The 9635-nt window shown below is 36.9% G+C and overlaps 1 protein-coding gene across 1 annotated transcript; it reads left to right on the top strand.

The window, feature by feature from the left end:
- Window positions 1-3408: 3408 nt before the first annotated feature.
- Window positions 3409-8566, top strand: LOC125196238 (kinesin-like protein KIN-14P). Its single transcript, XM_089070112.1, has 15 exons — window positions 3409-3601; window positions 3679-3797; window positions 3878-3961; window positions 4038-4115; window positions 4197-4289; window positions 4430-5449; window positions 5546-5627; window positions 5690-5785; window positions 5862-6041; window positions 6121-6227; window positions 6292-6467; window positions 6702-6866; window positions 6950-7203; window positions 7646-7809; window positions 7883-8566. Exons 1-15 carry the CDS (start codon window positions 3409-3411, stop codon window positions 7973-7975), a joined length of 2904 nt encoding a protein of 967 aa, XP_088926238.1. The 3' UTR covers window positions 7976-8566.
- Window positions 8567-9635: the final 1069 nt, after the last annotated feature.

Raw genomic sequence — 9635 nt, 5'->3', positions numbered from 1 at the left:
CTATTTATAATAAGTCACATATTGGGCCCAGACAGGGATCTATGGAAGGCTTTGGATATGGGCTCCTCCAATTAGCTTTTTACTAATTAAATTAAACCCAATTTAATATAAGCTTAAAATTGGAATATTACGAGCAGCCACTACAGAAGTAATACTGCACTCCCCATCCAAATCCGAAATTACAAGTACTTTGGGTTTCCAATACTTTATATTTATTTCCCGCACTTAAGATAGAAACATCCATTAATTAATTATTGTCTGCTATGGACTTAATTAATTAATATCTTATTTATTCCAAGAGAGGACTCAGCAAGAAAATCTTATTTATTATTCATAGAGTAATTAAACTCCAACTAGCTAGGTTCCGAATAATAAAACCTTATTTCAAGCTTCTCTTGAGGATGTTATCAAACGAGACTCACCTCGCGCACGATTCAACATAATAGCAATCCTAGCACCGCTAGATACTAATCACCACTACCCAATATACCAGGCTTATTGGGTTACGAAAAACCCGCACCATTTGGTAAGTCAAAGTAGTGTATAATCAATACCGTATGCTCAATGCTAACGTACATTGATTTAGAAATAATTTACGAGACCTCGTCTTTCAGTAGATAGCATAAAGACTGTCTCGCTGTTAGATCCATTCAGTGCTATACCACACCAACGTCATCTTATTTCAGTAAGGCTTAGAAATAATCGGACTGACGTTGCAACCTTTCACGATAGGTAGTCTATGCCTATCTAGGTTGTGAAATTCTTCTTTTTCTTTGTTTAGAACTGACCGTATTACCTTAAAGTGGACGACGCCCACAACCGGTCTTCTAAAACAAAGACTTAGACTTTGTTAAATTACTTATACATTTAAATATGCAATTAACATCCATTAAATGTAAAATATAACAATATTATGACAAAAATAATCTGTTTATTCATTTGGAAAATAAAATAAGAGTTTTAACAGTATTCAATCACTCGAAAGATGATTTCTAGTATACAAACTCTAACAGTAACTTTTATTGATTTTCACTAGTGATTTTGTATATATATCACTTTTAATTTATAATCATAAAAGAATGATTTTTATAATTTAAGAAAATAAAATAATTCTTTGATTTCGTAAATAATTTATAATATTATATGATTATAAATATAAATTTTAATGTGATGCTCTTTACTAAAAAAAATTTATAATAGAAAATAACTTTTGATCTAAGGAATATCAAAATATATCATCATAATATTAGTAAAATATGTTATGCTCTACAAAATCTATTCACTAATTAATTTCTCACCATCCGTTTCTCACGCGAGGTTTTTATATGGCTCACGTTTCCGTAGCACTGAACAAACTCAACAAATTTTAGTAGTAGTTTTGGCCCGACCATTAGAGTTCTGGCTCCGCCACTGGTAGTAGGCCTCAACTTCCACCAATTTATTCTACTCACATTTTTATTATAAAACTAAAATATATAAATGGGACGGAGCTAGTAATGATTATAATCGTAAATGTATGTACAGTGTACTAACTCTGTCCAGCAAAAAAGTCTTGGTTGAACTTCTAAGAGAAGAGAGAAAAGTGGGTGTAGGAAATAAAACTGGAGAAGGGGTGTATATATAGAATGAATTAGGATTTTGAAAAAAATAAATTTGGCGATGCTCGGCGGTCGCACACCATAATGGGCGTTGATTGACTGCTGATCTCCGCGCCAATCGTGTATGGACGCAGACGGGAGAACGGCGATGGGAGGAGGCAGCCGATCGGCATTATGGCCGCAATAGGCACCGATCAATCGGGCCGAAAGCCGAAAACAAGAGCTAGCCTAGCTTTTGGCTTGGTCCAATTGGCCTTATACCATGTGAGTAGTGTCGTGTCACTTATTTTTATGCCATGTCATGTGATTTCTATGTTACAAAATCAATGCATTTTAAAGTAACAAAGGTACGTTGATAATTAAGTGCGAATAACTCAAAATTTTAAATCAACTGTAACTAAATTTTGAATTTATGACTAGAAAATAATAAGCGAAGAGCTCTCTCCCTAGTTTGACGGAAAACCGACCTTTCTTAGAATCTCATCACCTTTCGGATGACCAACCACTTAACCAAAATGTGTCATCGTTTACTTTTCGCTGTAACAAATTGCTACACTGAACAACACAATTTAGATTTACATTTTATTTGAAAATACAAAAAAATCATGTTTAATCATTAGTTTATGTGGTTGACACTAAGTAATAGCTCGAAAATTTTTCTTTACAAAACAATTGAAAGAACATGCATTGATTGTTCTTGGTTGTAATTAGGTATTGCATGAAAAATGGATCAATATAATTTTAGGATATTCTCTAAAGTTATTTATTTTGAACCAAATACATGAATTCCCAATTTTGTTTTCGAATTAGGGCTGTATAATTTGTTTGTGCAGCAGGTTCTTTGTCGACCATCAAATAAACCAGAGAAAATTCCTTGTTGATTGAATTCAAGGTTTGTGGATTTACACATTCACTCACATGTAAATTTAATGGCTTTAAAATGATAGTATTTGACAATAAAACATTAGTGTAATATATACTTGTAAAATGTGGTAGAATTAATGATCATGTTGTTAAATTTGCATTGGCCTTTCCAATATTTGCTTTTTCAATGAATGCATGAATCATTCAACTAAATCTTAAGAAAATTCTTTTGGAAAATAGCTAATGTAGATGATGAACTGCATTGTAATGGGATGTTTGTATACCGTTTCAGTTTCCTCTATGGACCTAAATGTAAAAGACTCTTCTAGATTGAACAGCTCGAGTTTCTGCAGCCGGAGCGATGGTTTTGAATCCGTTTCAAGTCACAATGGTAGGAAATAGTATATGAGCAACCATTTTCTTCCCCTCTGATGCTGATAGTAAAGTTGTTACATTACATATTACCTTTTGTTTGATAGCTAAGCAGCACGCGAGCTTGGTAGAATGGATGAACGCCATTCTTCCCGACCTACATTTGCCAGCAAATGCTTCTGATGAGGAGCTACGAGATGTCCTTATCGATGGATCTGTCCTATGTCGAATACTAAAAAAGATAAAACCTGGCTCCATCTTTGAGGTAAAGTATCATTCTTGATTTGGATTTGAACGTTTTGTTTAAAGAGTTGAATGGATCATGACGCTTCTTCCGCCATGCCTTTGTAGCGTGACACAAAATCACATGGAGGAGAGAACGTCGAAAGATTCTTGTATGCAATGGATGAAATGGGGTTGCCAAGGTTTCAAGTGGCTGATCTCGAGAAGGTGTTTGAACTTCCCTTTTTAGCGATGTTTTTTTTCTTCGTTGGACAGTGTATTGTCTCGTATCGTGTAGGGATCGATGAAGAAGGTGTTGGATTGTCTGTCAACACTGCGAATGGATTTTATGATGCGGTTTAGCAGAATAGACTCCAGCAACTCATGGTGGAAATCAACAGGCGAGCGGGGGGGAAGTTCTAATAGCACGCCAAAAGAGGAACGCTTCAGAATGCTGTCTTCTCCCCCTTTCGGGGAACACAGGCGAAAGTTAATCCCCGACTCAAAAACTCCAAATGGCGTACGCAGAACTCCCAAAATGACAGGTGTTGTATGTACATACGAACATTGTCCAACGTTTGAACTTGGTTTCCAATTAGTTTTTATACTGTTTTTGGGCCAGCCTCGGTCATAAGCCATGCCGGCCACAACTTTCATGATGTTATGCAGCTCAAACACGGGTCTTACGCAGATCTCCCTGCTGCCAAAATGTCGGAAATGATGAAATCGAACAGCTTGGACGTAAGTCTTGTGTTAGCATATAGTACTACGTTTCTTTTCTACCTTTGTGGTGGACTAAAAGATGTATATATCCATTGCAGAATGCTCCGATTCAGTCATTATTGAGCGTTGTCAACGGAATATTAGACGAGGGCGTGGAGATGAAGAGTGGAGCAATACCTCATGTAGGAAGTCTCTAAGAAGTTCCATTTCAAACTACCTCAAAAACTAACTGAATTCTTCGTTTTTTGTATATTTCAGCGAGTCGCTTGCCTCTTGAGGAAAGTTGTGCAGGAGATCGAGCGTAGGATATGCACTCAAGCAGAGAACTTGCGCACGGTAATGCATTTGTTAGGCAGAGCCATGCTGATGCTGCTACCGAATATCCTAGAAATCGACTGTGTCCCTTTTTATTTACAGCAAAACAATCTTTTCAAGGCGCGAGAAGAGAACTACCAATCCAGAATTCGAGTGCTCGAAGCCCTTGCAACAGGGACTAGAGGAGAGACTCAGGTATGGAAGCTCTTCCCGTTCCAACTTTACGTTACTAAAGATGTACGTTGTTTTACAAGTATTGGCCATGCAGTTGCATCATGAATAAAGCTAAAAATATTTATACAAGTTGATTGTTAGATTGTAACTGATAAATACAGAATGACAAGAACAAATTTGAGGAGGAAAAGAAGGCCGAAGAGCATGAGGCGTCGAAACTGGTCAACGAGAAAGAATACATCTATCAAGGGGTTGCGAATTTGAGGCGAAGGCAAGAAGACACTAGAGGCATTCAACAAGAGCTTCAGGAGAGGTTGAATGAGGCACTATTCTTGCTAACCAAGTCAAGAGCTAGAATAAAGGAGCTGGAAGCAATGGAAGCTAAAGACGAACGCAACCAGCAAGAGCTCGAGAATAAGCCAACCAAAGAAGCACTGAGATTGCCAACAGAGAACGAGGCCATGAAAATCGGTGGGGATGAGCTTGAGGATAAAAAGAAAGAAACACAAAGTTTACTAGCAGAGTCGAGGGAGAGGATAAAGCAGCTCGAGGCGATGAATGCTGAAATTGGCGTTCGCCAGCGAGAGCTCGAGAATAGGTTCAAGGAAGCACAAAACTTGCTTAAAGAGTCAAGAGATAGAGTGAAGGAACTCGAGGAAATGAAAGGAGGCAGCGAAGAAGAGCTTAAGGATAGGCTAAAAGAAGAGTCGAGAGCTGGAATAAACAAGGTTGAAGCTAGTGATGGCCATCAAGAGCTTGAGAATAAGTCCAACTTGCTAAGAGAGTCAAGAGAGAGAGTAAAGGAGCTCGAGACAATGAAGGTTGAAGCTGATAACAAGCAGAGAGAGCTCGTGCAGAGGTTAGATGAAGCTCTGACCTTGGTAACGCAGTTGAAATCCAGAGTGCAGGAGCTAGAGGCAACGACAGTCGAAGGTGGAGGCACTCAACAAGATCTTGAGAGAAAACTGATGGCAGCTGTGAAGGTCTCAACAGAGTTGAAATCTCAAGTGAAGGATCTCGAGACAGTGAAAGCTGAAGCTCAAATCACTCAAAGATCACTACAAGAGTCGAGAACAAAAGTGAAGGAGCTCGAGGCATTATTGAAATCGAAATCGGAATGGTGGAAGAAGAAACAGACTTTTAACCAAATTTTTATAGAACATCAGCTTGGTGTATTACCTGTATGAGTGATCTAAGTCTTACTATATTATTATTATCATCCAGTATAAGTTACTTTCCTGTGTTTTCTGAAAAAGATGAGTTGCTTATCCATTCAGGAACTAAAATTCGCATCTCAGGAGATCAAGCAAGAATTCCGGAAAATAAAGGAAAGCTACTCAGAAGAGTTCAATAACTTAGGTACTTTGTTTTCGAATTTGATAATATAAGTAGATAGGGAATGTACTAACATGTTATAACAGCTTCGAAAATCAAGATTCTTGGCGATGCAGCAAAGAACTATCACCCTCTCCTTGCTGAAAACCGAAAGCTGCACAATGAGTTGCAGGAGCTAAAAGGTAGTACCTACATTGTTATACTTATTCCAATTTCAATATAGTAAATGCAGAAATAGCTAATGCCTGACTTAAACAGGAAACATTAGAGTCTACTGCCGGATAAGGCCGTTTCTCCCAGGGCAAAAGGGGAAACAAACGATCATCGAATACATTGGTGAAAATGGAGAGCTAACGGTTGCCAATCCTGCCAAACCGGGTAAAGAAGGGCGCCGTTCATTTAGGTTTGATAAAGTGTATGGCCCAACATCTACTCAAGGTTTTGATCTCCCAATACGTGTATCCCTACTTACCTCGTCGTCTCAACCATTAATTTCTCGACTTTGAAATGCATGCAGCTCAAGTTTTTGCAGATACTCAGCCATTGATACAATCTGTTCTTGATGGATTTAATGTGTGCATTTTTGCGTACGGACAGACTGGGTCAGGGAAAACATACACAATGGTAATATACCAAATATGTATGAATATACCAAATTGTTGTCATAGTGAACAATACTTGTCTACAGACTGGTCCGGATGGAGCAACTGAAGACGAATGGGGGGTGAACAATCGAGCGTTGAAGAACCTTTTCACCATTACACAAGATCGGGGCAGCATCCTTCAATATGAAGTTTCTGTTCAGATGGTGGAGATATACAACGAACAAGTCCGTGATTTGCTCTCGAATGATGCTCAAAAGAAATATCCTTGTATATAATCACTGCCAATTTACATGTCAACAGAACACACAGATGTATGTCAACTACATTTAGTTGATGTACAAATGTGTTTGTGTTCGTGTTGACCTTCATAACGTAGGTTGTTTACATAGTTGTCAGTTTGTCAATATAAGAGATAGTTATCAACTGATCATATCGCCCATATATATTGACTATTTCTACACACCATTTACTTGGTTATCCTTGATTTGCACACACTTGGGATTTTGACTAGCTCGCAACCGAACGGGCTGGCCGTGCCAGATGCAAGCATAGAGCAGGTCAAGTCGACCGAAGACGTGATGAGACTAATGGATATCGGATTGCAGAATAGAGCTAAAAGCTCCACAGCCATGAACGAAAGAAGCAGTAGATCACACAGGTACTTGTCATAATTTCAGCAATAATTCAATATTTGAAAAATGCTTCGATGCAACAACAACAAGATGTATATACGCAACGCAGTATCGTGTCAATTCATACACGAGGAACGGATTTGAAGAGCGGTTCTTCTCTACGAGGCAGTCTTCATTTGGTGGATCTTGCCGGGAGTGAAAGAGTAGACCGGTCAGAGGTGACGGGGGACAGGCTCAAAGAGGCGCAACATATCAACAAATCATTATCTGCGCTTGGCGATGTGGTGTTTGCATTGTCACAGAAGGCTGCTCACGTTCCGTACCGCAACAGCAAGCTCACTCAAGTCCTTCAGAGCTCATTAGGTAGGTAAGGTCGATAATATATATATATATATATATATATATATATATATAGGGGCATGTTAGGGTGCCACCACCCCTTAAAATAACACCATACCACCATTCCTAACCAATCATTTGTACACGTGGATGAATAATAAACTGCCACGTGGCAAAAAAAAAAAAAAAACCCCCAAAAAAGACGGGCAGCAATCTGCTGGCCTTTAAACAGCAATTTTTCTTGAACAGCAATATCCAACACGTTAGACAGCAATCTATAGATTGCTGTCTAACGTGTTGGATATTGCTGTGTAGCGTTTATAATATTGCTGTATAAGCGTTGTCACGTTGTCATTTTAAGGGTGGTTGTCATTTTAACACAAACCTATATATATATATATATATATTTGTAATAACACACATGAATGATGAATTCAACATGTTGGTGTTGGTGGTTTATATATAGGTGGGCATGCAAAGACACTGATGTTTGTACAGATGAACCCTGATGCTACTTCTTTTAGTGAAACATTGAGTACCTTAAAATTTGCTGAGAGGGTGTCGGGAGTCGAGTTGGGTGCAGCAAAGAGCAACAAAGACAATAAGGATTCATACGAATTGATGGACCAGGTACTTTATTTACATACAAGTAATACAATTTTACATTGTGAATTAATGAAACAAAATGTAATGGTGGTAGTAGGTTACAACTCTGACAGAGAGTTTAGCCAAGAAGGATGAGGAGATAGAGGCGCTGCAGAAGCAAGTGGAGAGAAAAAAGGTCACAGATCATTAAAGTAATTGAGGGAGGACCTTTTTCAATCCTATTTATTACTCCATCCAGTTCTTCATAGTTGAGTTATTTTTCAATTTCGAAAAGTTTCTTCATATTTGAGTCATTTCTATATATGGTAATCTTTTTCTCTCTCTTACTTTACTCTCTCTTACTTTATTCTCTCTACTTTATTTACTTTATATTTTATTCTCTCTACTTTTTCCTCTCTCTTACCTTTTTATCTAGTCATTTAACACAACCAATATTCCTTTTTAAAATTCCGTGCCGAAAAGTTTTCCCTCAACTATGGCGAAACGGATGGAGTATATAGCTATCAAAACGAATCTTCAAATAACTTCATATATATATACAAACTCTTGTAACAAATAATCTCATTCTGCGGTGCAAAAATCTTAGGATTTGTTTGTGCATGTAATGATGACTCCAATCACTTGCTCATGTTCCAGGTACGAGTCTTTCTTCTACATTGTATACATAAAGTCATGGAAGATAATTCAGTCAGTAACTTATAGAAGTAAGTTACCAATATTAACCCATGTGGGCAATCTAATGTGAATATTTGCTATTGTCAATCTAAAGTCATTTTTATTATGGATGAATGATGACAGTAGAGTGTTGTATGAGAAATAGGATTCCAAATTGAAAGATACTTCTTACTGTTTAATTTGAATCTGAGACCTCGGTAATTATTTATTTCTAAACGATAGAAGTGGCATCGTTCATATGGTGTTAGTTATATATTGTTTTGACTTGTCAATGTGTGTGTTTTTTTTGCAACTCAATAATCATGATATAATGGGTAATGGTGAGTAGCATATGAGAATGAACAGTATTGTAAATTTATAGAACATCTCAGTGCACTGGAGATGTTGTGAACATTGTTTTATTGTACAGCAGAAACCTGACTCGTTTTAATTTGTTATAGTACAATAAGTAATTATTTGGTACATGAAATTGGAATTAGAACTCCAACAAATTAAATTTTTAAGTAACTGAATTGTAAGTCAATTCCAAATCCTTTGTTCGATAAAAATGATATACGAAATTGAATTTGGAGGAATTAATATGAAGTGTGTGTGTGCGTGTGTGTGTAGTGTGTGCAGTGTATATGTGCATTGAAGATGCCCAATTTTATAATTTTATAGTCATTTGGAATTTCATTTATCAACTTTTGATATGAAATTCAAACTGTGAAATTGGAAGACTTCGATTCCAATTCTACCAACTAAATTCCATGATATTGAACGGAACAAGGATTTTCCCAAACTCCTATCCAATATATTTTGTTATATGCAAAAACTCATCCATCATGTGCAAGGTAATTAAAAGACAACTAGGGATGAAATTTGCGTATACTCCATTAAATTCTACTCCATCCGTTCCATAGTAGTAGAGACATTTCTTTCCGGCACAAAGATTGAGAAAAAATATATTAAGTGGTAAAGTAAATGAAAAAGGTAGAGAGGAGAAGAGATAATAAAGTAAGAGAAAGTAAAATAAGTTGGAAGAAATATGTTGAATATTTACTAAAAAAGAAATGACTTACTATTATGGAATCTATCTATACATATATAAAATGCGAGTTTTGACTGTATTTTGATATATTTAAAGTTATGGGGTGAATTTGAATATTTATAAAATATGTAATATTAATTATAGC

The sequence above is a fragment of the Salvia hispanica genome, chromosome 4, assembly GCF_029641045.1.
Source record: "Salvia hispanica isolate PSC_SH4W2 chromosome 4, Shi_PSC_v1, whole genome shotgun sequence".
Lineage (NCBI taxonomy): Eukaryota > Viridiplantae > Streptophyta > Magnoliopsida > Lamiales > Lamiaceae > Salvia > Salvia hispanica.
This window is presented reverse-complemented; position numbering and strand designations above follow the sequence as displayed.

Bases quoted from the DNA above. Each gene is read 5' to 3' on its own strand.
- LOC125196238 (XM_089070112.1), top strand. From the start codon at position 3,409: ATGCGGTTTAGCAGAATAGACTCCAGCAACTCATGGTGGAAATCAACA. The intron at 3,962-4,037 runs GTAGGAAGTCTC...TGTATATTTCAG, and splicing joins AGAGTGGAGCAATACCTCAT to CGAGTCGCTTGCCTCTTGAG. The intron at 6,468-6,701 runs ATATCCTTGTAT...TGATTTGCACAC, and splicing joins TCGAATGATGCTCAAAAGAA to ACTTGGGATTTTGACTAGCT.